The following is a 27,699-nucleotide window of genomic DNA, read 5'->3' on the forward strand; positions in this document are numbered from 1 at the left end:
AGGACACAGAATATCTTCGGGATAAAGTGCTTTAAGAGGACGGACAGACAGACAGACAGGGGACGGGCCGGGAAATCAACTGTAGACAGAAAATGACGGTGATGTGATGCTTCTCATTTGCTCTTTGTTGGGGAAACATGAAAAAAAGTACTTGAATGGCAGTTCAAAAGGTTACTGTCTTTTTAGCGTTTAAAATATGATCATGAAGTCTAAGATTGATGCATTAATTCTGCCTTTCGCTGCACTTTTAATTGCATGTATGGGACACAGAATATCTCGGGGATGCAGTGCTTTAAGAGGACGGACAGACAGACAGACGACAGGCTGGGAGATCAACTGTAGACAGAAAGTGACGGAGGTGTGATGCTTCTCATTTGCTCTTTGTTAGGGAGACATGAAAAAAAAAACACGTGAATGACATTTCAAAAGGTTACTGTCTTTTTTGAAAAATATGATAATGAAGAGTAAGGTGGATGAATTAGTTCTGCAGGTGTGGGTCGCAGCAGCTGCAAACAAATGGTTAACCTAAAAGAAAGAAAGAAGAAAGAAACAAAACAAAGACAGAAATAAACAACCATTAGAGCAACAAGGCTCATTATTGGAGCGTATTATGTCCAAAGTGTACTTCTGTGTACCTCAGAAACAGAGAGCAGCATATTGTGGTGGACCGCAGACAGAGCTAGGGAGACTGTTATTGTCCTGGAGCTATGGCTTCTTCCAGGGTTTTCACTGAGCATTAATGCCGCCCACTTACAACAGAAAAGAAACTTTTTTGTTTACAACTATCCCTGCTGGAATCACTGTAAGGGAAGTGTCCTATGGGGGTTGAACTGCTGCTGGCATCCCTGGCTGTTTCAGTGTGTAACCAGATTTGAGAGAGAGGGGAAGAGTGGGAAAGTTGGGTCTTGGCAGCCCTTGTGGGTTTTCTAGTCCATTTCTGGAAATACCATGCTCTTAGAGTCCATTAGAGAGCGACAAGCTGTTCAGAGAATTGGTTATAGGGGAGATCAAGTGGACATCGTGTGGTCTGAAAGGTCCGCCTGAGAGAAAGCATACTGGATAATTCCCGTTTTCATCTGACATCCGTCATTTAGAAAGATTTTGACAAAGAGCATTATTTTAGGGGTATTTAAGGACACAATACTGCTAAAAAAAATAAATATGGTTGTTAGGTTATGTGCAACAAAATAAGAAGACCCTCTACAATCTGAAAAGCTGTCACCAGAACGCTAACAGCTGTAAGTGTCTGAGGTTCAGACATTCACCAATAGCACTGATCACTCATTTAATCACCATGTGTTTGTGTTTCACAGACTGAGACGAGTTGAATTGCAAATCCACGATTCAGAGACAGATTGGAACAAAATCTGTCCGATTCTGATCCTTAGTAAATTCGCAGCACTTCCACCAACATGCAGACATGCAGCCATAAATAGCATTCATTAATACAGATGAGCTATTCGTGTCTCTTGGGTACAAACTCTGCATGTGCTCATTTTAAATAGATTTGATCAATCAGGACTATCCATATTGAATGGGAACGCACATTTCTCTGCAGACTGATCAAATAAATATCACACCAACTCTTCTTTAACTTCTTCAAGGCTCCAGACATTTTTAATAATCCGCTCCTCGTCCACCTTGCAGCACACATTATCATAATTATGCTCATTAGAATCATCTGAATCGATATTGGTGTTTGGTGAAGCTCTCCAAAGAGCTCCAGAGGAAAGAAGTGTGGGAAATGCATGCACAATGCAGTCATGCAGGCAACAGAGACTCACAACCCTGTGACTCACCAGGCAATCTGGAGAACATGCCCTGTGGCTTAGCTGTGATAACGCTGGCACAGAGAGAGGCCAGACCTCAGCCGATCTGGTGAGGAGAACAGCCTTCGCTTTCTTTGCAGTGTTTCATCTCTCCTTCCCAGATAGACTTCAGCTCCCAGAGGAGGCACAACAAAAAAAAAACCCAAGAGTTTAAAAAAAAAGAAAGATGAAAAAATGCTTCTGTGATTGCGGAGAGGCAAAAGCACAGTCGTTTTAAAGGCAAAGTGAGAAATCAAACAGCCTCAAGGGGTTAAGTGTGATTTAATCTAGTAGGAGAGCAGTGTAGGCCCGTGCACATCCACACTGGTGATGCACTGTAGGCGTATCGATAACCTCCGCCGCATGGAGCGAGAATGTGAGAATTTACGGATGCGTAGCAGCAAAAAGGAGGGATTTTACACTGTTTTGAGAATTGATTTTCACTCTTTTGTTTTGGTGTGGTTAGACGGCACTAGTGTTGACATGATGGACTGGAAAAATGTGCAGATGTGGGGGATCCATTAGAGACGTGATTTAATGTAGTAGCCTACATGATTGAATTATTTTCTCTAAAGTGAAACATGAACTATTCCTCCCGACCTGTTTCACATGTGAACTACTTAAATGAAACACTATCATGTAGTAGTGTAGGCAGAGCGTTGGAGAGACGAGCTCGGGGCGGGTTTGCACCAATTTCATGGGTGGAAGATGGTGCTAACTGTAATCAGTGGCTCACGGAGGCTGACAGTGCAGGTGCCTAATAACCGCTCAGTGACACATTCACATCCCCGTTTTAGAAGCCGAGGCCTCCCTCATGACCCAGAAATTGGTGGTGCAGCAAATCCAGACAGTGACATTTTAATGCCTGGCTGGTTAACCTGCCTCCCCCTAAATTACTGTAATTGATTAAATTAGTTTGGACACAGGCCACGAGGTCCTCGCTGCACTGGTGATATCCAGTAAACACTTTCTCTTTCCTCCTCTCTCCTGTCTTTAGATGTTGTTCACTCTTTCGGTTTCATCTATCTTTAAAAAAATCGCAACGCTGAGAACAAACTGGAAATACTGGTGTCATTTATTCTCAGTAGAACCTGTATAAAAGTGTGATTGTGAGTCAGAACGCACACCTCAACTGACACCTAGATGAGATTATTGTGTTTGAGAGCCACCCAATCTGTTGATGAGGTTGAGAGAGATTTTTATAAAACACACACGGACTGATTTTTTAAAATATAGCTTCTTCAGTAGCTGCACAATGCAGTTACATCAGTGAATTATCTAACAACAGCCAGTACAACATCAGGCCATTATTTATAATTCCCCGGCTGCTGTGGGTAACAGATGTTCATGCACGCTGTGGGGAGTCAAATCGTTATCCCACGATGCCTGATGTATCTACATCAGTGATCATGTTTAATGATGCATAAATGACATATTCATACTGCTCAGATATGACACAGATTATATTGTTGTAACGCAATTGATGGATGGGGTGCTGTTGGTAAAGAAGCTTGTTTTTGGTCGATGCGCTCTTAGAAGTGATACAGTGAATATCATCCTTGTTCAGCCTGTGGCTCTCTTATCAGATTTATCCCAGAGTAAAGGAACAGTTTGACATTTTGCTAAGTACACTTAATTGCCTTCCTGCCAAAGGTAAAAGATGAGTAGATCAATACTACCTTTTAATGTCCATAAGTTAATTATGGACCGGTGCCTGGAGTTGATTAGCTTATCTTAGCATAGGGACTGAAAGCAGGGAGGGACAGTTTACCGGTTCTAGTTTGAAAATAAACGTAGCAGCAGCTCTAAAGCTCAACACCTTGTTTGTACAGTCTTCACATTTCTCAGAAATGTGTGTGAGTATTGGTTTTACAAAGAGTTACTACCTGATGTGAGTAGCTGCGAGACCTGAGTAGCCCATGTACAAGCGTGTCAGCCATCTTGGACAGCTAGGTACAGCACAGTAAAAGTACTACAACTACAGTAAAAGTGGACATTTGTTGTGTGATCATGTAATGTAATCAAAAACTTAACACATTTTCAAAAAACATAATAATTCCAGTTTTACTGCAGCTCTGTGTATTGTTTGTGCAAGTGGTGTTGCCGTACTCAGGTGCAGTGTCTTGTCTCATAGTTAGGCCTCCAAACAGGCTAACTTTGACCCTCTGCTTCCAGTATTTATGCTAAGCTAAAGCTAATCAACACCTGGCTGAAGCTGGCATATAGATATGACAGTGGTATCAATCCTCTTATCAAACTCTTGGTGAAAAAGCGTATTTCCCAAGATTGTCAAATTCTTCCTTTCACTGTTGTCCTAATAAAGCAGCAAACTTGAGCTAGCTTGACTTTTATGGTAGAAAAATGTAAAATGAGCAACTGTGTGCATGTGTGTGCATTTTTTTTCTCAATGTCTTCAGTCCATATTAGTATGTGACTTGTTGGAGTTTCCCTGCCGTATCTTAACAATAACAGAAATGAACTTTGTGTTGGAACACTTCAAGCACATTTCCTCAGTGAGTGGGTTGTTCTGCAGGCGGAAATTGTTTGCATAGGGCTGTTCCTCCTCATAATGATGAGTGGCAATTAGAATTATAATGCAAATGATCTAAGTGCCTCCTGCTACAATAACGCAGCATTGTGGTTACTCTTGGGTAAAAGAGTAACCCGCTGTATATTTGAGTGGTGTAGTGGCGTAATGTTAAAGAGACAGCATCAGCTTTTCTCCAGTGGAAGTTCTTCATATATCGGAGCTACAAACGTCCTTTTAATCAATTAACTTGGTAAAATACTTTATAAGAAAACTGAATTTGTTCCCTTGAATTGTATTAAACAGTAAAACGTTTTATGATGTGTAAGAATAATCTGTTCATTCTCTGTTTTCCACCTGAAGGTGACAGTGTGATGGTGGCAGATTAAGCACAGGGATGTGAGCAGACCAGTAAAGATGACCCTGTTGGCGGGTGATGGCTCCGACTATGACTACAGTGCCCTGAGCTGTGCCTCCGATAACTCCTTCAACGCACCTCCCCTGCAAGAGGAGGAGGCTCAAAAGGGAGCCTTCTACAAGAGGGCACAGCGGGCCCCTGACCTCAGCACCATCCATGATGACACACCGCTGTCCAGCTCCCGGAAACTCCACGCCATCATCAATGTGGGTGGCATGCGATACAAGTTGCCCTGGACCACCTTGGAGGACTTCCCCCTGTCTCGGCTGGGCCAGCTGCACCTCTGCAGCAGCTTTGACGAGATCATGAGTATCTGTGACGACTATGATGTCACACACAATGAGTACTTCTTCGACCGCAGCCCCTGTGCCTTCCGTACCATCCTGACCTTCCTGCGGGCGGGCAAGCTGCGGTCCCTCAGGGAGATGTGCGCCCTCTCCTTCAGGGAGGAGCTGCTCTACTGGGGGGTCCCCGAGGAGAGCCTGGAGTGGTGCTGTCGCCGGCGTCTCTTGCAACGCGTGGAGGAGTTTGAAGCAATGGAGAGGGCGGAGGAGGAGGAGGAACTCGTGGAGGATCTGTTGGATTCAGACAGCGGCCACAAGGATCATGCAGCAGAGTCCAGAATCAACCGGTGCATGGGCAAGTTAAGAGACATGGTGGAGAGGCCTCACTCAGGCCTCCCGGGGAAGATCTTTGCTTGCTTATCAGTGTTGTTCGTCACCATCACTGCTGTCAACCTATCAATCAGCACCATGCCTGCCATGAGGGAAGAGGAGGAGGCGGTGAGTGGACTAATAACTAATGAAGGGAAATTCCAGCATTTTTGAACCTGGTCTCTATGATAACATGTTTTGGTGTGGAAATGATTCATACTTACCAAAAGTTTTGGAATCAGTCCAGCAGATTGCTTCAGCTGGCAGCCACAACACAGCTGCAATGGCTGTAATATAATCCTTTGGGGCGACTAAGACAGTCAAAGTAGTCAAAGTTACGTCCGGTCTCGGCCCAAGAGAAGTCTTGCTCTGAAATCTCGCGAGAGGTTAGTTGTTGCAAGAAAACAACGGTGGAAAGAGTTGGAGAGAGGGGTTTGGAGTTCACCTAGAGGAACTGCCTTTCTTTCCAAAGTCATGGCTGACTGTTTTAATGGTTTTGATAATCAAGATGAGGCCTCAACTGTGACAACTCACCTTGTGACATTTCAGAGCCAGACTTGTGTTTCTGCTGACAAAAAGGGTCTTATGTTTTCAACAAAAGGGTGTTTTTCTGTAGGAATTGTTTCCGTATCAACCTCAGTCTGTCAGTGGTAAAAACAAGCTCTTTCAGCGGGCGTAACTTTGTAGTCGTAGTTGCCCCAAAGGATTATATAGCAGCCATTGCAGCCGTCTTGCAGCTACCAGCTTAGGCGATCTAATGGACCGTTAACTAATCATTTACACACCAAAACATGTAAATATAAGGTGTAAAAATACCAGAATTCCCCTTTATCACATTACAAAGAAGTGTTTTATGTCAGTGAGGAAAGGTAAAAATGAAGACATGACCCGAGACAACTTCATTGTCTGTTGGGAAGTTGCCTTCCATATTTTCTTCAGTTATCTCACATCAAGAGACACCGAAATATAGACACTGAGTAATTGAACACAACACTGTGATGACACAGCGTTCTTCAACAGATTTGAGTTTTATTGAAAAGGCTAAACTGAGGTAAATTGACACGTTATTTTGGACTATTTTTAATAAGTCCTAATGATGGCATGTGTCATCTGTCAAACCTCCCTGCAGGGATGAGTGCTGCTGGGAGGGAGAGCCAGTTGTTCTGCCAGTTTAGAAAAAACAATATTTGAAGATGCCTCTGTCTGCTTTCATGAAATGCTTTCATTATTATTTCTGACTTCACTCACAATCATAATTAGCACGCTGCCCTCTTTGCTCAAATCAAGAGGGAAGCGGCACGTTTGAGCCACACACATACATTTCTTGCAGAGTAAAGTGCAAACGGGCTTTAATTGAATCGACTCATTTCTCTTTGGATGGAGGTGGAGAGAATGAAACCCCTTTACTTTCCATTTAGAAAAAATGCTTCAGTGGCTTTCAGATGTTCTACTTTCACTCGTTCTTGTAAATACTCAGGAAATGAAGTACAGATACTGACTGCGTGGTACTGTGGGTGGGTGGAGGGCGAAACCAAAATCTCAACGGTTTGTATTTGAAAGTTTCATGTTGCTGACTCAAGTTTCAGAGTCAAGGGGCCCACTTGATTTTTTGAACTATGCCTCTGTATGTTTCATTTAGTCATCATGTGGCTACTTGGAGGTAAAAGTCATCAGTGACACCGTTTCACTGCTAATCTCACCACGACTGGTGTTCTGGGAAAGTAAATGGAAGATTGAAAATGAAATTAAAGAAATACAATGACTGCATATGACCTGATGAAGTAACAGTATAATATCTAACCTCACTTTCTTTGTATTCACACTCCATTATTCTTAGTACATCTGTACTGAGCTGTTTAATTAAAAGTGCCAGTAATCGCAAACTAACAGCTCCGCCACAAGTGTTGCATTAAAAGTGTCTAAGTGTTCCTGTCTCTGAGTGAGAACAGGTTCACCGAAGTTTTCAGGTGGCTGTACGAGTCCACTCAAACTCATCTCCTCCTCAGTGGGAGTGTGTTTCATAATATTTTTAACTGATGTGAACTGCATTGAAAGGCTCAAAGTATCTCAAAGCACAGAGTAGATAGCACTATCTACTTTGTGCTTTGAGATACTTTGATCCGTCTCTGCCACGCATTGAATCAGCATCAGTACTGCAGCTCAGAAAAAATGCCAGCCTTTTCAAAAAACTCATGAAGAAGAGCTTGGGCATTTTTTTAATTTAAGTTTTGAGGAGCAGTTCCTATGATTAGGGGTGGGAATCACAGAGTACGATACGATACGACATGATACGATACGACATGATATGATATGATATGATATGATATGATATGATATGATATGATATGATACGATACAATACGATAGGACACGATATGATACGATACGATACGATACGATACGATACGATACGATACGATACGATACGATAAATCATCCACGATAACGATGGTATCACAACACAGCACTTCTGCAATCATGGCTACATTGCAAGACAATCATCGAATGATACATTATGTTATCTGTCTAAATGAAGAATATAAAACACCCCTAAGAAGGCAAGTCTTAACTTCAGTGTTGTAATCAAGAGCAAGTCATAACCAAGACCAGAGAGTATCGACATCAAGTTAAGACCAAGACCAGTGCGAGTCCCACACTGCACGACACACCTACATTGAAATGTGGAACCTGCGAACCACAGGCACTCCTAAAATTGATCAGAAAAGATCCACATTCATATAAAAAAACACCCACAGAAGACAAATGAAAAATCCTCTTAATACACCTCTTTTATTGCCATATTAACTATATATGTGTATGTACAACTTGAGAAATGTCTCGATAAAATGAATGTAAATTTAATGTGTGGGAATTTTACTTGTTGTTCTATATGAGCAAACAAAAACAAAAACAAAGGAGCTGAAATTAACTTTTCTAGGCGTCCTCTTAAATTTTGTAAATCAAATTGTCAGGGGAATCCATTTAGAGCGCCTGCTTGTTTTAATGAAAATATCGATTTGGTGCCAGGATATCAATTATTGGATCTCAAGGGAAGCTATATGATATATTGCTGTATTGATATTTTGTCCCACTCCTACTGATGACCACATCATGAATTCAAATAAATCAAAATTGACATTCCTAAAACTTATCCTGAACAAATAATCCAAGAAGGCTTGATCTATGATTTGAGGATATTGCTTTCCTTGTTGGTTGTAGAAATATTTCTCATGTTGAAGTGTTCACTGCTGCAGCAGCCCTTGATTTCACATTGAAATGCTTCCCTCTAGTGACTGCAGCTAACACTCACACATGCTATTCCTGACCACGTTGTGTCTTTCTTCACCAGGGCACATGTTCCCAGATGTGCTACAACATCTTCATAGTGGAGACGGTGTGCGTGGCCTGGTTCTCTCTGGAGTTCACCCTGCGCTTCATTCAAGACCGCAGCAAGCTGACCTTCCTCAGGCAGCCCCTCAACCTGATAGACGTGGTGGCCATCCTACCATACTACATCACCCTGGTGGTGGACAGCACCTCCAAAGGGGAGAAGCGGCTGGGCTCTGGCAACAGCTACCTGGACAAAGTGGGCTTGGTGCTGCGCGTCCTCAGAGCCCTGCGTATCCTCTATGTGATGCGTCTGGCTCGCCATTCCCTGGGCCTGCAGACTCTTGGCCTGACAGCACGCCGCTGCACACGAGAGTTCGGACTGCTCCTCCTCTTCCTGTGTGTGGCCATCGCACTGTATTCCCCCTTGCTGTACTTGATAGAGAATGAAATGGCCGCCACGCAGGAGTTCACCAGCATCCCTGCCACCTACTGGTGGGCTGTCATCACCATGACGACAGTGGGATACGGGGACATGGTGCCAAGGAGCATCCCGGGCCAGGTGGTGGCTCTGAGCAGCATCCTGAGTGGGATCCTCCTCATGGCCTTCCCCGTCACCTCCATCTTTCACACCTTCTCGCGGTCCTACTTGGAGCTGAAGCAGGAGCAGCAGAGGGTACTGCAGAGGAGGACACACTTCCTGCTGCGGAGCCGCATGGCCGCCCTGGGCAGCAACCTCTCCTTAGAGAGCGATATGCTCTTCAACATAGGGTCTGACTCCAGAGACTTGGACGACTGAGACTGTTGGACAGGGAAGGACATAAAAACTGGAATTGGGACAGAAAGAGAAGGCAACAAAAGAGACCGAGGGTGTAAAAAAAGTCTCTATAAAAAAGATACAGAGGAGAAAATTGATTTTTTTTTCTTTCCAGAAATGCAGCCTTCCTGTGTAGCATTGTACTTTTGCATAAACATGAAAAATACACAGAGAGGAGAAGAAGATGAGAGGATTCATATTAAATAAATATTTTCATCAAAAAGTTAATTATCTCTTGTTATCCCATGGTTAAAAAATAAGATATAAGTCCAGTTTCCAGATATAAACACAAAAACTTCATAAAGTTTAATGATCTATAGTATTACGACAGTTATATATTAAAAGATATTGTAATTCATGTGAAATGTGTTATTAGACAGAAGAGATGAATGAAGAGCACGAGCACGGCCTCCGTATGATCCGACAACACAGTGATGTTTTCCATCTTTCCAGCTGTTGTAATGGATTCGTCGGGGTCGTGCGCTCCTGGGAGTTAACGAGTGTCACTTAATGGAAGATGCTTTCTGCTTTTGTTGAGTCCCAAAGGTTAAATGGAAATTCTATCTAAGCTAAAAATGTGACCCTTAATCCAGTGATTTTTTTTCCTGACTGACTGTGCAAAATCTGAGAATTACGTTTTAATCCCTCCCCCCTCTGGCACTGTCAGCATCCACATATTAATTATGATGTATTAATTGTCCTTCTCCTTGAGGCTCTATATGCAATTTTTAAAATACTCTTGGACGTTGAAGATTGAAGCATTATTGTCCTTGTAATTACTGCAGTTGCTGTCCATAGCTGTTTATAATTATTATCTCTCTCCTTAAAGTGGATTTAAAACTTGAGTTTGTCTGTTTCATTGTCGCTTCTCATTTAAACTTTAACTTAATGTGAAACTTTAGAGCCCCAGAGGGAGATGGGTTTGCAGTTTCAGCACAAAACTGAACACGATGAAAAAAGTCAAACACATAGTCCACACATGGCAAACAGTGACAGTTTTCTAGAGTCCAGAGATATATTCAGTACATTTTACTCTGTTTCTATTGAATTTAACGTTTTCTGCAGATAAATCTAGCAAAAAACAAAAGCCTCATTGAAGAGCCAACTCAATAAATCACCTTCAGACTGCCCAAAGTCTCTGTAAAAGTTGAAAAGAACTTGGCACAGGAATTTAACCTCCTTTCCTTTCGTCTCCTTAAGAAGTGGAGCCTTTCCTGGGCTTTTTTCAGCTTCTCTGTGATGTTGACACTCTGAAACCTGAAGCTGTTCCCCTGCTCCACCTCAGCTCCACTGATGTAGACAGGGGTGTGTGTCTTTGCCTCCTTTTATCACCTCCTACTGCTGCAACTCATGCATGTGTGTTACATACGCTACCTATTTAGACCAGCAGGTGGCCGCATTGTGTCACTAAAGGGGAATGGAAGTCTAAGCTGTCTGATTTTTCAATTTTACCATAAAATAATAGAATATATGTTTATTATTAACAGCCCCTCAGTCTACATCAGGACTAGTAAAGCTTCTCTTTAAGAAACACACCTGTTTCATTTCATTAAAGGTGTTCAATGTATTTTAATTAAGCTACATTATGGCTGCAGTAGATAGCTCTGATTTTAAGTCAACGCTTCTGATTCAAGAATCAAATAAAAAGCCTTGACTTTCAATTCAAAACTGACATATAATATAAATTTCAATGATGTCACCAAGTATTATGCGTTACATTGGACATGCCAGGCTGGACAAATCATAGCCCACAATAGGCCGTACTTAAAGGATAAAAATAAAAAGTGTGTTTACAGGTCTCGGGGAGTACTACTACATTTGTGGAAAAAAAAGTAGTATAAAGCCTTTTGTGGCTCCAGAGGAAGCTGCATGTAATCTGATAAATTGCCTCCGGTGATGTCACTCACTGACTAAATTGCATTGTGGGTAATGTAGGTGCCAGGTTTTGAAAAGTCAGAAGAATGTGTGGCATAAAAAATGGGATATGTATTGATTTGGATCATTTGTTTTCGATCTGTCCATAATGAGTCCAACAGTGTTTTAGGAGTGCTTTTCAAAACCTGGCGCCTACATTACCCACAATGCAACTCTGAGCCACTGAGTGACATCACTGGAGGCAATTTTATCTCCAATGCAGCGGTCAGTGTACATTACCGACAGGTTGAGTGTGCCTTGGCGGAGTGATACCTGTGTGATTGATTGATTTTGCACCCTGGATCTCGTGATTCTACTCATCATTTATTGCTGTTAATGTGAGTGGAGAAACATCACATACATGCAGGACACTGTGGTATGTCTCCTGTTACTTAAAGGGGCACTTTTTGTTTTGTTTTTTCAACAATATTTTTATTGATTTATATATATATACAATGACAACAATTGAATTGGACAATAGAATAACATATAGACATGACTTCACAATTAAAGGAAAATAAACCTAGCATCCAAATATTGACATATTTCATAAAAACAGACAATGCAGACATACTCAGCAACGCCGCAATTTCAAAATGATCGCCAAGGAATTCCACCAAAGGTTTCCACACTGTTTCAAATTCTCCTATCCTTCCCCTCGTTATGTAGCCTAAAGGGGCGCTGTGTAGTTTGGAGAAGAAATTAATACTTGATACTTGAATACTTAATACTTGAATTGCAATATTAGCAATGTTAATGAGGTAACAATACTCCCATAACTGAACAAACAAGCTGTGTATCCCCAGAACACTGTTTGAAGCTAGAAAGGTGGCAGGGTCCGCCACATATATAACAGTAAACAGTATGAAATTGTGTTTCCCTTTAAGGTCAATTTGTTTGAAAACAGTTTGTTTATTTAGTTTCTTAGAGATATACAAAAAAAATGTGACAAAAAAATGTCTTCCCCAAAACAACAGAGTGCACCTTTAAGTGAAAACCTCTCAGCTCCTCTTCCTCCTCTGTAAATACCTTTACATTGAGGCCAGGTTGGGACCTGCACTCTCAGGTGAGGAGGGACTTCAATGAAACGCCATTCAGCTAAATCAGGTCTGGAATCGTGCACAAAACAACCCGACCAATCAGAGCTTTGACAGTCGGCTGGAGGCTCCTCCCCCTCGCTGCCTCTAATATCTCATCCCAGTGTTTTGGTCATGATTTGGTGTTCCAGCGCAGGAGCTGACTGTCGGTGCCGCCGCCACGCGTAAAGGCAGATTCACATGCGTAATAGTCAAACGGGGCTCTTCCTGCTTTATATTGAACCTTTACTGAAAGATGTTTTCTTAGCTCCGGAGTCCTTCCCCGTCATGACCTCACCGGGCCGCCCCTCCAGCTGAATGGGATCTCTCATCGCCTGTCTGTCGCTCGTTTTGGCACCGACCGTCTCTGCTGCTGCTACTGCTGCTGCTGCTGCTGCTGCTGCTCATCCAAAGCCCCGATTTTAGGGATCTGCGAGCATTTGGTTTCCTCTAATCAGTTCATTAATGGTTTGATGCGAAATCCGCCTGTCTGATCGGCAGAAGAGCGACGACGCCAAAATCTCCAGTAGCCTGCGCGTCAGGGGGTAAGTCGGCTGAACTTGTTATTTCAGTGCGAGTGACTTCAGTAAATGACAGGCGGGCAGACGGGGGTTAATTAAAAATGAATGAGGGGGTTTGATGTCAACTGTGCTGCAGATTACTGTGTTGTTTACAGGGAGGGGGGGATGTAGAGGGACACACAGCTTACTTCACCCCTCATCTTCACATCTGTATGACCTAAATTTCACCTGCTCTCTCTGAGGTATTTGCCTTTTTTTTTTTACTTTTGTTAATAAATGATCAGCAGATGGAGGTCACACTGTAATTTCCCCACTTTGTAATCCACCAAAATCACTGGTTGCAACTAGTCTGAGAGTTACTGGTACTGTGACTCATTAGAGCTTCTGTAAGATCCCAGCCGCAGCCATCGATTTGGGCTGCAAACTCCACAGTCTGCAGCAATTTTTTTGGAACATATACAGCTGATCACTCTGTGTACATCCTCAGTTTTAAGAGAAATGACTCCTCGGCTGGAAGCTGGCAGCCCCCAGTAGCTCTGCAGTGGGAGTTTTTTTTATGGGCTATCTGCTGTGCTCTGGCTGTTTTATGTGTGAGAGAGAAAATCACAGCCGTATATCTTCCTGCTATCTTTCTGCTTGTTCACTCCAAAAACGCCACAGACTCTCCTTTCCCAAGGAGCCCACACACTTTAAAGACACGGCTGTCATATGTTTAAGATTAGTCTCTCCCACTCAGCATGACTCAAAGGCCCAGATATCGACTCTAATGTGGTGGTAACTAATAATAGAAAAAGACTAGGTGTGCGTAGATGTCAAAGTGTTGTGTAGTCTGGAGCCCTTGAACGTATGGATTCAGTCTGTATTGTTTGTGTGCTGACACTGAGGCCGTTCATTAGCCTGTATACACTGTACACACCGGGTCTGACTCTCCCCGGCCAGACAGCTGATCCAGGCTCACCACACAGCTCTGCTAACTCTTGTTAGTCATCCATCTAGAACCTGCTTCAGACCAGATTTACTCTCAGACACGCAGAGATCAGTCTGAGCGAGACACCACAGTGTGACACACTCCCAATCACCACAGTCGACCTGTAACTTCTGCGCCTCTTGACTCACACATGCCCGAAACCTGCTGAGCCACTGTTGCAGAGTGTCGTCGTCGATCTGCCTGAAAACCTCAATATTGCGTTGTGATTTCCAGCTTGTTTTTTTTTCTCTCTCTCCTGTAATCCTTATCTAAATCTGAATCTCTCAGAGGCATCAATCATTTTTTTAATAAATTAAATTTGCTGTTGCATTAAGCTAATCCCACACAGATTTTGCTTGTATTTTTCCTGAAGGAATTAGGATGTTTGGCAGCAGGCAGGCAAAAAAAAAACACATTATATCCAATGGATTCAATATCCTTAGATCTTGTATCGGGCCAATGACGTGCAAAGTGGGGATGAAGCCCTATGACGTGCGTGACGCCCACTTTTGCTCGCTGTGTGTGTTGTTTTTTTTTTCACACATTCTGCTCAATCCAACATGGTCACAAAGAGATACACGATGAACGCTCTCTACCACTGTAAAGCCAAAACAAAGTGTTGCCAGTTTAGACCAGGCGATTAGCGTGCATTCTGCAGCCAACCCGGCAAGTGAGAGGTGTTTCTCAAAGTGGTACGAGATGCCCCATTGTACTTTTCCTAACTGCCAGATTTCAGGCTCCACAGAGGGGACCTAATGCTCCTTGGAATCCCATGAATGCCCTCCAGTGAAAGCCGTAGATGTTTATGTCAGCTCCGATGAGATTGGTGGAAAGTGGCTCTCGAGGCCCGAAATTCCTGCTAATTGGCAACGTGGCTGTGGACGGGCCCCTTTGTTCCCCCCTCATACTGGAGTGGTCTGTCTGTCAGGGTGATACACTGAGCCTGGCATCAATGAGCCGCTTGTTCCGGCAGCTATCCGGCCCCTGGAGGATCGGCCCCCGCTTTAAGACAAGTCGCTTCCACTTTCAGAATTGCCTTTGTGCACCTATTGAGAAGGAGGGAAGGGGAAGCATTTAGAAGCGGTCTATAGAGAGACTCGTTCCCAAGCATTTTTGATAGTGATGTGTACATTTGCCTCCGCATTTGACTGCACTGAAGCGAACTGAGCAGTTGCATTGAACAGCCTTCAGTGGAGCTGGAGGTTTGCTGAGTTCATCATTTGATCTAGTGAGTGGCCCACTTTCCTTTAGGTCAGCTGAGGATTAATTGGCATTGAGCAGTGAGGGCATATTGTAAATGTTTGTGATACCATAAAGAGGGACTCGCTTATTGGCTGGAGGAACAGACGGAAAAAAAGGAGGGCTCACAAATTGGACTGAGGACGACTGTAAACGAGCCGGGGCTCTTGTCGTAGTAGTAGTGATTGTGTGCCTCCTCTTTGTTGAATCAACACACTATTCCCTTTTGGCTTTCGGAGCGCTTAACAAACAAAACACTCGTCCAATGCCAGCAGTAACCCCTCTTCAGTCTGCCAGCGAGATGTGCGATTGAGAGAGAAATTGTATAGACGAAAAGGGGGGCATGAGATTTTGTGACGGCGTCCTGCTGACAAAGGCCTTTGAATTTTTCATGTGGCAGATACTAAACTTCTGTCGCTCTGGCCCAGATTTAGTGCTAATTAGTGCCCAGCTACTTTCAAGGGCATACGGCTGAGCATGGGAATGCCGGTGCCACCTGTTCTGTTCCCACTCTTTCTGCCCGTCTCACGTCTCTTCCCATCCTGTCAGGCTTTATGTGTCTGTCTCTCTCTCTCTGTATAGGCTTTATGTGTCACTGGCCTAGTTTTGTTGTGTTTCTTTACGCTTTGCCAGCCATCAACTTAAAGTAAGGGTGGGCGATCCGTCGAGTTTAGAACGTGATCGGTCTTGAAGGGCAAACTTTAGGGACAATGTGGCTTTAAAATAATAGTAATATATGGTAAAGTTTATACCTCGACTACCTGTCGATTAATCTGGTGATTGTTTTTCGATTAGTTGATTACTTTCATTGTCTGTAAATCTTCACATTAGTGTGGCTAATATCAGTGTTTCATAAAGCCCAAGATGACGTCATCAGATGTGTAGTTTTGTCATAAACCTGCAAATATTCAGTTTACTTGTCATAGAGCAGTAAAGAACCCACATTTAAGAAACTGAAATTGGATTTTTGACTCATATTTTTCTTTTAAGAATTACTTAAACTGATTAATCTACACTCAGCTGATAATTGCAGGTCTAATCTTGATATTTTGAAATTAAGGATTAGCTGACATGTTTGTTTGTTTTTACAGGGCCGACACCGATTATTAGATATCAAAGAGACGATATTTGGAACAGACAAACATTTGCAGTAAAAATTCAATCTTTGTGTCAAAATTTAGAATAACCAGTGATTGAAATGTACTCAAGTACAATTTTGAGGTACTTTACTTGAGTATTTCCCTTTTCTGCTACTTTATACTTCCTCTAGACTAGAGGAAGTATAAAGTAGCTGTGGGCGTGGCATTGAATGAGACCCCAGGGTGGTGACTTCAGACGGAGAGAGACTGCAGCATCAGAGCCCAAGTTTGAGGGACAATTGAGGGATCATTGCAAAAAATGTGTATTTATGTATATATTCTGTGTGTCTTTTGGTTGATACATCGATAATGTAACTTTTTTCAAGTCTGGCTATAGTCATTTCAAAACTGAGATAAAGAGTGTGGTTTACATCATGGATCCTGATTGCACTTTAATCGATCTTGATATTATATTTTAGCCAGATCGTCCACCCATAATCCAAAGAGTGTGCTTTTCAGTTACATGCTGTGTTCAGTTGTAGCTCAAGCTGTGTTGTTTTACTTACTGAATGAGGAGAGAAGTACACTGTTCAAACACAAAGCCACAAAGCCACAACGCCGTTACTCCCAGCAAAGGCAGCTGAATGATAAGGATGCAGAAGTGCAGCGCTCTGACATATCCCTCCAAGCTCTCTGTCAGCGGGGCTTGTGCTCGCCGGCCATTTGAATGAAGTATCTGATAGTGGTTTGATACAGCGAAACAGAGGAGGGCTTGTATCCTCCCAGGATCCCTGGCCACTTCCTGTCCCTCTGCTCTGGGAACGGGCCAGGGTGACACAGGCCACGCATCTCCACTCAATCCGCCTACTGTTGCCTGTGTGGAAAAGCGATCGCCCTTCACACCCTCATTCCCATCGCTCCGCGCACATTTCTTTTGACAGGAAAAGCGTCTTTGGCATTTAGAAAGATGCCTCTATGTGTGGCTTTGTGTAGGCGCAGCTGTGCGAGCCTGGTCAGGATGATGAGATGCTGGGAAGAGCACATGCTGCTCTCCCCCCTCTTAAAACGTGAGGCTGTCCATCCTCTGAGAATCACTGCGGTTGCGTTGACATGAGAGTTTATATGCAGATCTTGTTCTTGCAGAGATGTTCGACTCTGGCAGACTGAACGTCTGCTCCGGGCAGATCTCATAATCAGACCAAAACCAGATAACAGGAACATATTTGTGTGGAATTTCCTTCTCAAAATATGTGTTAAGGGATGTGAGTTCACCACATGATTTCAGATCCTCTCACTGAGTCATGTGACGCATTGAAAAGCAAAATGAGAATAAAACAGAAATTTGCTTGAATTTACAAAATCCTGATTAGAGCTGGAATGTATGTTTCTCACTTGATCAGCCAAAAGTGAATCTGCAACTATTTGGTAAGTGTTATCTAGTTACAGCTTCTGTATTCTGAGGATTTTCTCCTTTTCTCCGTCTTATGTGACAGTAAACTGAGTATTTTTTGATCTTGGATTAGTTGGACAAGAAAAACAATTTGAAAAGAAATACGTTTGATGTCAGACATGTTTGTAAGCAGAGCAAATGAGAAAATAATTGGTAGAATAATGCATGATATCATTAGTTGAAGCCTTACATGCTTGATGTGTGTAAGTAGTTGAGATTCATGGTCTTCCATCAGTATTAAAGGTGCAGTAAGTGATGTTTTCATATCAGAATGACCATTACATATGTGAGGGCGGTTGCTAAATAATGCCAGTGACTCAGTGATGACTTTGCCAAGTGCTGTGATTTCTCACTTTCAAATTTGACTTTTACAGCCGAGAGCCTGTTGTGGAGCAAAACTTCAGCAGTAATTGTTTTTTGAAAATCTGTTTTGAATTGTTGCTTTCTGGCCTTCTTTAATTTCAACCCAATCGCCAGAATAAACGTTGGCAAAGTATGTTTCTGCAAAACCACAGATACGTTAAAACTTAATGATTCTTTTTGTTGCAGCTTTGTTCGCCACAGACGGCTGGAAATTGTACCTAGGTGTCCTTAAACATATCACACAGTGTCGTATTTACAAATGTTGGAACGCAGTGGTCCCTCTGCGACACTATCCGATGGTTTCACACTTTCACACATGCAAACTTGAACTGTGGTCATTGGCTTGGCAGCCTTGCCTGTAACTCCATCACCATCCCCTCCATCTGCTGATGTGAAAGTTAGATAATAAACGTGTAATGTGAACGTGACGTGCCATGTTTTGTGGAAATGTCAGTATTGTCAGAGCCTGTGACACATACCAATGTGATGCTATCGGTGTTTTGTAGAAACTGCCAACATTTTATCCTGGCGACTGGGCTCTTCATTCTTTTGGCTGTTAAATGGTGGACGTTGGCTGATCAAGCAAACAGCAATATTTTTGTTCTCGACAGAAATATTCTTATTTATTCCAGTGTTTTTCTTCATGATATATCACCTATTTAATGTACCATTTGCATCGGGAGCTCACTTCTTTTAAATGTGGCTTTATTGTTGATTGTGATATTATCAGGCCACCCTGTGCCAGTGACCTGTCACTGATGTAATCGCTGGCGGAGGTTGTAGGAAGAGCAGGATGTGTTTTCCTTCGGCTCTGACCTCTGGTGTCACCCCTGTCTGACCTGCCGTGAGTCTGGATCAGATACAGAACAGTTTAGTGAACCCACCCTTCTGTCTCTTACATAAAGCTCCAACTGCACCACCGGCTCGCTCCTCTGATTGCCTGGCAGTCTGCGTCTAGTTCGCTGCTTCACCGCCCCACAGAGTTGCATTTGAATATTGAAATCAGGGCCTTCTGAACAAAGGGGTGGTTTAAAAGAGATGGAGGAAATCACTCCTGTGTCGGGGGTCTCGCCCTCCAATCTGTTATGTAAATGTCATGGCTGGGAGCAGTTATGTTTTGATGATGAAGCGTGACATGGGTACATTTTGAAATTTTAATGGCGAACCCTGGTGGGTGTTTCTGATTTACTCTGCTGCTCTTATTTGTCTATCTCCAAGGAAGCAGGGCGTCCATACTGAGATCTTTGTGTCTTGTTTTCAGTTTGAATTCAGCCAAAGCAGCAATAGAAATGTTGATACAGCATGCTTTATTTATACTCCAGCATCTGCACATAAACACAGAGCTTGTGCTGTTCCCCTGCTCTTAAAGTGTTGTGAAGGTCCAAAACTTCTCCACGCTTGAATATTCTGTTTTGTCGGCGAAGACAACCTCTGTTTTTGTTTTTAAAAAAATGCAGAAAATACTCAGCCGATGATCAGCCGCAGCATGCGTTTAATTTTGTGTTGACAATAAGCACAATCTGGGTCACAGCCTTTTTCATAGCGGGAAGAACAACCACAGCGTGTGTCGCGACCTTGACTCGCATTCTTGTTCCTACAAACGTGGCTGCTCGACGTTGCTTTTTCATTTTCCCTGACAGACGTTAGAGGGGAATGTGTTGGGGTGGGTGGCATGTGTGGCTCGGGGGCAGCCCGGGCATCTGAACATCCCGGTGAGGACGGTGTCTCTACCTGCTCCCTGTGCATTCCTGCTTTGGGCTGTGCGAGCCGGAGAGGAGTTGAAACTCGCCTGCTCCTTGGCTCTGCATTCCTCAACCATGACTGGGCTCCGTCGCACTGCTGCAACAAACCTGGGAATGCCACTATCCTGCACAGACACAAGCAAACACACCTGGCTCACTTTCTCATATTTGAACGTGTTTACACAGTTATGTTTAGTGCTATTTTATTTGATTAGAAGAACTACTCCTCTCTGTATTATGTATACAGTATATATTCCCCCCCTGAGTTAGGCCTTAGATGTCTGGGCCGCAGGGATTTTCTCTTGCTGCCTTGCTGTGCAGATGAGAAGTTAAACGGTGAAAGCCCTTAGTTACTGAAGCATGAGGCACATGGGAGTCTCTGTGGACTGGAGCAGATCAAATGCTGCCTCTTTGAAATGTGATGAGAGGGTGTGAATGTGAGGGTTTTTTGCTACCACAGAGCTCGAGTTCACTGTCGGCGACATATTGCTCCTATGAAGCATTAAAACACAAGCCCATATGATAACGCAGAAGATCTGAAGTGCATTTTGAGGGTGGTCAACGCCTTCTTTTGTCATGTTTTTATTGCAAGAGGCTGCATTTCTCCATCGCTTTTTTTTGAGAGGATGTTTTTCCCTCCTCGCGTGACATATGGCTGACACATCCGAGGAATTGGAATCCTTTATTTCCACCATTTCCCTCTGGAAATACCCTGAAAGGATTGGAGAAACGATGGGGGAGAGAGTGCGCGGGAGGGGGGATAGACCAAGTGTGAGGGAGTAAGACTTGGGGTTGAAATAAAGAAAGCCAAAGCCCTTGAGGATTATCTTTTCCTCCTCTCTTCCTCCCGCCCTCCATCTCACTGCCTCTCTCTCTCCTCTCCGCTTCTTGTTTGAACACATGACCACAGCTCATCAGTCTCAGTTCACATAATGACCATATTTAGATGAGAGTGCAATGGCGCAGAGAGGAAAGGATGTCGGTTGAAGCCCAAAAGCAACATAACCTGGATGATGGCCGAGCCGTTATTTGCCGATGCAGTTGTAAAGTATTCTGTCTATTCTTGGTATTTTGATACGCCGCAGAGGAACAATACATGACTTCTCGCACTGTCAACACAATACAGTGAACACCCGCGGGTCCCGTCACGGCAGCCAATGCACTGTGCATGCCTCAGATGCCTCAGATCTCATAGATTTCAGCAGGAGAGATGCCTGCTGCTGCTGTCTTCAGAGACGACAGAACAGCTGAGAGACCCTGGGCCATAAAATGAAGCATGTGTTCAAACATGACATTCGTTTGCTCTCAATTGGTTAATGTTCCATTCTACATTATGCCTCGTCAAGCGTACAGACATGAAACTGTAACGTCTTTAATTGTGAAACGGTTAACGTGCTGGAATTTATTTGCTGTTTTGCAACAAAACCTGATGAGCTAAGCAGAGGAAATTACAGTAATGTCTTCTGTCTGTCTCGTCTAACCGATGCCCGTCACACCCAGTCTAGGTGAGTTAGTCGCAGGTCTCTGTTAAATCAGGTGAAGTAGGTATGTACTGTAAGAGGGAAACATCCAAAGGGTTTCAGGAGACTCATAGGTGAGGGTTTCAAAGCAGAACACTACAGACTGGAGCACTTTGATTATGTTGTTTTATCAGAAATGATTGTGGGTTGTGTGCTCAGACAACCACGGTGTGTGTAGACTCACACATTCACAGGTACACCCAGGCTTTGTACTGTATGACAGATAGGTGTCACATGACCTGACTGGTCTGAGCTCAGGATTTTCAGGGGAAAATTTGTGTATGAGGTGTCTACTTCAGTTTCAGTTTGAATGTATTGTTAAGATGCAAAAATAATGCTATGAACCCAAGTTGCCTTTCTGACTCATGACTGCGCAAATTATGACTTTGTCCCCCGTGATCAGTTTTTATTTATTAATTTCTTTGCTAGACACATCTGGTGGGCTAAATTGGACCCTATAGCAGGCCAACTGTGGCCCACGGGCCCAATTTGCTGCACTCCTGCATTATAGCAATAGTTCATAGCTCTTTTCTGTTGTTGGGATTTACAGTATATAAGATTATCAATACCTCTCATAGCTATCATAACTATTTAATATAAGGCATCAGTCAGCAGCCTGTTAGCTTAGCTTAGCATACAGACTGGAAACAGAGGAAATCAGCTAGCCTTGCTCTGTCTGAAGATTAAAAAAGCCACCTACCAGCACCTCTAAAGCTTACTTATTAACATTAATATTTTTTTTCTTTTTGTTTAATTAATACGGAAAGCAAAGTGTTAAAACAACAATTTCACTGCCAAGAAATAGTCCAGCACATAACCCCCCATAAAACCGTAAATTCCTGTTATGTTTTGTTTTTTCCATTACAGATTCAACAAACAAGATATAAAATGTGTTATAGGTGTTGGAAGGCATATTTTGGTGCTACAGTTAGCCGCCTGTTAGCTTAGCTTAGCATAAAGACTGGAAACAGGTGGAAAAAGATAGCCTAGCTCTGTCCGAAGGTAACAAGATGCAGCTTTCATTAACTCTTAAGCTCACTTATTTAACACTGACATTTATTTATTCCATGTTTTGTTTCACTTTTTGTTTCATTAACATGAAAAGCAAAGTGTAAAAACAACAACTTGCCCAAGTCACCGCTTCCAGCCAAGAAATAGTCCGGCACATAACCCCCAATAAAACCATAAATTCTTTTCTTTGAACAGATTTTAAAAAAACAAGATATAACATTTGTTACTGATGCTGGAAGGCATATTTTGGTGCAGAGTCAGGCTAGCTGTTTGCCTGTTTCCAGTCTTTATGCTAAGCTAAGCTAACCCTGATGGCTCTAGCTTCACGTTTAGCATACAGGCATGAAAGTGGAACTGATCCTCTCATCCAAACGTGCAGCAAGAAAGCGAATAACTATTTCTCCCAAAATGCTGAACTGACCCTTTAACAGACATGTTTCAGTAGGTTCCACCCTTCACTGCTTCCTTGTGCTAAAGCCAAGACATCACCTCATCTGAAAATGGCCCAGATATTTTCTTACTGAGCCTCAATCCCAAAATAATTTGATGTGTGTCATACTCAGATTAGGAACAAGGGATAACAGAAAATCCATGAACCTGCAGTTGGTGCCAGCAGTGTTTGTTGTTTGGAAGTGGACAAAAAAAAAAAAATTACTCTGTAAGCACGGGGTTTAAGACAGAGCGGCCAGCTGCTACGAGCCCAGAAATGTCATATGATTTTAAGGTCACGTTTGCTGTGGCATTTGGCAAACAAAAGGTGATCTTGAACACACTGTAGGTTGCTTTTTTAGCAGAAAAAAAAAAAAAAAAGTATACCAGTGTTGAGAAATGCACACACACACACACATACAGAAGCACACAGTGAAAGGGATAAGGCCTCACAGCCTCTGATCCTATTATAGAAGCCAAAGCACTGCAGGCTCCTGAGAGGCTGGGAAAATGGGTAAACATGATGTTTTTATGGGAATCTTCCTGTGGTATAACCGAAAAACATCACAATGGAAAGAATTTCTTGAGGAGATCTCACCTTCTCTTTCTTTCTGTGTCACTTTTTATCTATCTAACCCCCCCCGGTTTCTCCCAAATGCTTTCAGGAAGTGACAGACAGCCCACATAATTTAGAAAGACGGAGCCTCAGCCAATCTTGCCTTTTTTCTTCATCAGATAGGCATGCAGCGTTCTCAGAGTGTTTTGGCCCAGAAAGTCTGTGCGCAACTATCCTACATCTGTGCAGTTTGTTGGTTTGTGGAATGCTTGGAATCGCCTCCATGGCAACGGTCGGGCTGTGTGTGTGCGCGGAGCGGTAAATATTGACTTCACCACCTCCCCATCCCTGTGTCTGTCCGTGACAGGAGCACAAGGGGGGGTCGGTACACACGCTTTATCCAGGACTCAGCGAAGTCCTGCCATCGGGGGCGTGTGTTTACCTTCAGACCTCCAAACACGGGGGAGCTTTCTGGCTCCGGGTGGTTCGCAGTTTGATTCGGTGTGTACTTACAATACAAAAGAGGCGAAATGCCTGGAGCTTTATGACACACGCTCTCTGCTGTGTTACTTCGTCTTAGCTCTGTGTAATGATCAACCTAATGGTTGAGTAAATGGGAAGTGTGGATGGACCCTGAAAAAACCTGTGCGGGGGTTAGCGCCAGTGTGCAAACACATCCAAGCGGCCATTTCCTCTATTCATGTTTGCTGAAAGAGAAGAGAAACGAGATGACATGCGACTACAACCAATGTTTGTTCAGAACCAGGAAACATCCCACCTGTTGTGGTACACAATGACCATTAAGGTACTTGATCAACCTGTGTGAAACTGCTCTGGGTGCTCTCTTTTGTGCCGTCTTTCCCACAGCAGATGGATTTGTTGGGACAGGATAAGAGAAGCGCTCGGAGCAGCGGCAGAAGCAGCAGCAGTACTAGTAGTGGTTGGACCGGTCTACCCTGTCCTGTCATTGCTACAACCGTGCTGTTTGCAGGCCCCAGATGGAATGTCATCACTGCGTTTGGCGAATAAGATTAGGGAATAGATGTTGATAATCTGGACAGAACAAGCAGGACTGGATTATGCTACGATTGCTGGCCAGTGACGCAGGAGCCAAAGCCTCCCCACTTTCCCCCCCCATAGTAATTACATAAAGAGCATTGAGATGAAGGAATACATCCACCAGGCTGACATATCGCATACACTCACACACGTACTTCCTGTCCGCTGAACTATGTCAGTTGTTCCGGCCACGATTTGGCGAGTCAAATGCTTAAAAAACATAAAGAATCAGGGTTTTTTCTTTGGAGCAGTGATTTGTGCTGCACCCCCGTCAGATGGAAAAACCCCTTTTGAAATGAGGTCGTAGTCGGTCAAGAGTGAGTTTGTTTGCACTGCTCTGATTTTGACTGAGAACAGCCTGTCCATCCAGCCGCTCTGGTTCATGCTGTCCGGCACACACACACGCACACACACCACTTTAAACGTTTGATGTCTGCTTATGCAAATGCACTAAAAACATGATGATATCTCCCTGCAGTCTGGCACCTGTTGTTCACTCAGCTCGCTTAAGAGCACTTGCAGAGGAGGCTGACGGAGATTTAAATTTAATATGCCTCTGTTATACTCCAAGGGACACGTCCTGCACAATGGACACATTCAGACTCATATCCAGCTGTGGGCGTCTTTTCCGATCCCAAATTTACTTCCACATTTACAGCCTGGAATGTCACCACTAACGTCACAGTTTGTCTGCTGAAGTACACAACTTATAAACAGACACAAACACTAGTTATGGGGATGATCCAAGAGTTAGCCTCAGCAGCTAGCAGCTAGAATTCATCTCAGATCCCTGCATATTAAAACTTTGGTCTTTATTCCTTTCATCTCTAAAATAATCACAGTAGCTTTGAGTCCCAGACACAAACCCAGTTGGTAGACTTAGCAGCAGAACACCACAATCTTCACCAGCGAGCCAGCTAGAAACTCATTAATGTGTTTATTTATTTGAGTTTGTCTCAGATTCCTGCATATTAAATCTTTGGTCTTCATTGCTCTTATCTTTAAACTAGTCAAAGTACTTTCAGGTTCAGACTACACAATATTTTTGTCTGTAAACGTGGTCACTGTGTCAGTTAAGGTGATTATTGAATCAAAAATTCTTGCCATGATTTGGCTAACGGACTCGACAGACTACACGTTGGTCCCCAGGCAATCTTTGGTTGACGTCATTCAGAAGCAGGTTTTCTGACATGCCTGATGTAAACGGGTTTTCGAAATCCCAGTTGCTACTCGAAACAACAACAGCGTCCGAGCAAGCAACCTACACGCTGAAAATGGCAAGTTATCCAAACTATTCGCTCACGGTATGAACCTAAACAAGATAGCAGCTCTTACCTTTTCTTTTGTGGGGATTTAGCCATTTCAATGCCAGGACTCACCAGCCCACGTGCAAAACCATGCAACATCATTCCTCCTTTGCTTTGTGACGTTAATAATTTCTGAAACTCTTGTTTTTTTGTGCTAACGTCTTGAGGCATTCCAGATGAGGCATACAGTACATAGGATAACATGATCTGTCGGGTCGGGCTGATATCTTGTAGTCTCAACCCGGAATAACTTTTAGTCGCTAATAAAAGTTAACAAAAGGAAGCATTAGCTCGTTATTAACTTTAGCAAGCTAGCCATCTAGCATGGTAGCAAATAATAGTAAAAACAACATCTTTGTTAAAATTCAGAGGTTTAAAATCATGTCACACAGTAAACGCAGTAAGAGGTGGAATCTGATTGGTTTTTCATTTTACATTCCGGGCACCGATTGGCTGCATAAGGTGGACCCTTACAAAGCTGAGTTAGAGACGAACTTGGATGACAGAGCCTTTACTTTTTTCAAATCATACATCCATTAATCCATAAAGACTGAAGACTTGTAATTCAAAGGTTGTGATTTAGTCTTCTTTTCTTCTGTAGGTATTCATCCTACTTTTTAGAAAATGTAGACTAATTCCTCATCACTCGCCCTCAGTGATCCATCATCGTAGGTGAAAGAGGAGAAATGAAAGCCCTGTCATTACGCAGGAACAATTGTTATTTACAATGTGACAAAGTGTTAACAACAGTTTCATTCTTGTGATTATAGTGTTACAGCAGAGGCTTAAATATGACCTTTAACCTGTCGCCTGAGGCCGTGAAGACTCTTGTCTTTTTGTTGAAGGTAGATTGTCAGAACATGCCCCATCCATGCGTTAAACCGCAGGCCCGAGAGCAACGAGCACCGTGAGGAAGAAGTGAGGGGTCTACTGTAACTGTCATCGCAACGCACAGGTCCTGACTTGCCACTCCACATAGCAGTTTCACATTCTCCCTCAGTATTACTGTGAGTTTGCTTCAGCTTCGTAGTGGGAAATCTCTCATTAGGCCGGCATACAGAACATCTGAAGCAAGCTTGTTCAATTTTGATGTTCATGACTATTTGATCCCTCTGAAAAAAGATGAAAAGGTTTTTTTATTAAATGAACCAGAGCGCTGTAGACTTCATTACAAAGCCTGAGTTGTTTGGGGGAAATGGACCAGAGCCATGACAAAGACTCCCATCGATAAAGTCTATTAATGGAAGAATGACATCACATCCTTTCTATTATTTCAACGAGAGGGTACCATTCAGAGGTTGTAATTGTTTTCTTTTCATATGAAATGAAAAGGCAAGCAAAACTGGGGAATGCAGCCTCGTGGAGGAGGGAAAACAACCCCAGCAGCAATATTAAAAGACTATTCCCATTTACCAAAAGCCCAGGAGACTTGAAGGATTTGGAATTCATTGTCAGATCTTATGCATAATTAAGCAAATCCCCCACCCAACCAGCCAGCCACACCCCCCGCCTCGCCAGAGGGATTTTCATCCCGCTCTGCCTCTCAGACTGTAGGTGCTTGTTACAGTACCTCAGCCCTGCTCGGCCAGAATCAGACTCCCCGTTATCATTAGCGACCGATGATACACACAGGGACGTGAATCCTGCAAAACATGGCGTTGCTTGGCTTCCCAGCTTCCCTTCATTTCCATATTTCCTGCTGGCTGTCAGCGCTAAAACACACTAGGATCTGGCAGCCCGCAAGCCACAGGCCACTTCTGTGTCTTGTTTATGCCGCCTGCTGTGTGCTGACAAAAGATGGCTTTGTTGGAAACTGAGTGTGAAGAAAGGCCAGAGACTCTGTTAATGCTCTGTTTCGTGTTCTGGGAGATTTTCAGTGTGTTTGTCCGGGTTTGTAGTCTGGGTCAGAGTATTAC

At 43.3% G+C, this 27,699-nt stretch overlaps 2 protein-coding genes across 2 annotated transcripts in view; both read left to right on the forward strand.

The window, feature by feature from the left end:
• The window catches only part of kcng1 (potassium voltage-gated channel, subfamily G, member 1), a 31,359-nt gene extending 21,547 nt beyond the window's left edge, over positions 1-9,812 (forward strand). The window contains exons 3-4 of the mRNA XM_073470796.1: positions 4,699-5,535; positions 8,756-9,812. Coding sequence (XP_073326897.1) covers positions 4,753-5,535; positions 8,756-9,532 — 1,560 coding nt within the window. The 5' untranslated portion in view covers positions 4,699-4,752 and the 3' untranslated portion in view covers positions 9,533-9,812. The remainder of the gene's footprint in view (positions 1-4,698; positions 5,536-8,755) is intronic.
• Positions 9,813-12,997: 3,185 nt separating this feature from the next.
• Positions 12,998-27,699, forward strand: part of src (v-src avian sarcoma (Schmidt-Ruppin A-2) viral oncogene homolog) — a 28,490-nt gene continuing 13,788 nt past the window's right edge. Inside the window, exon 1 of the mRNA XM_073470578.1 lies at positions 12,998-13,085. The gene's annotated coding sequence lies outside the window, so the exon portion shown is untranslated. The remainder of the gene's footprint in view (positions 13,086-27,699) is intronic.

Source organism: Pagrus major, chromosome 7 (assembly GCF_040436345.1).
Source record: "Pagrus major chromosome 7, Pma_NU_1.0".
Classification (NCBI taxonomy): domain Eukaryota; kingdom Metazoa; phylum Chordata; class Actinopteri; order Spariformes; family Sparidae; genus Pagrus; species Pagrus major.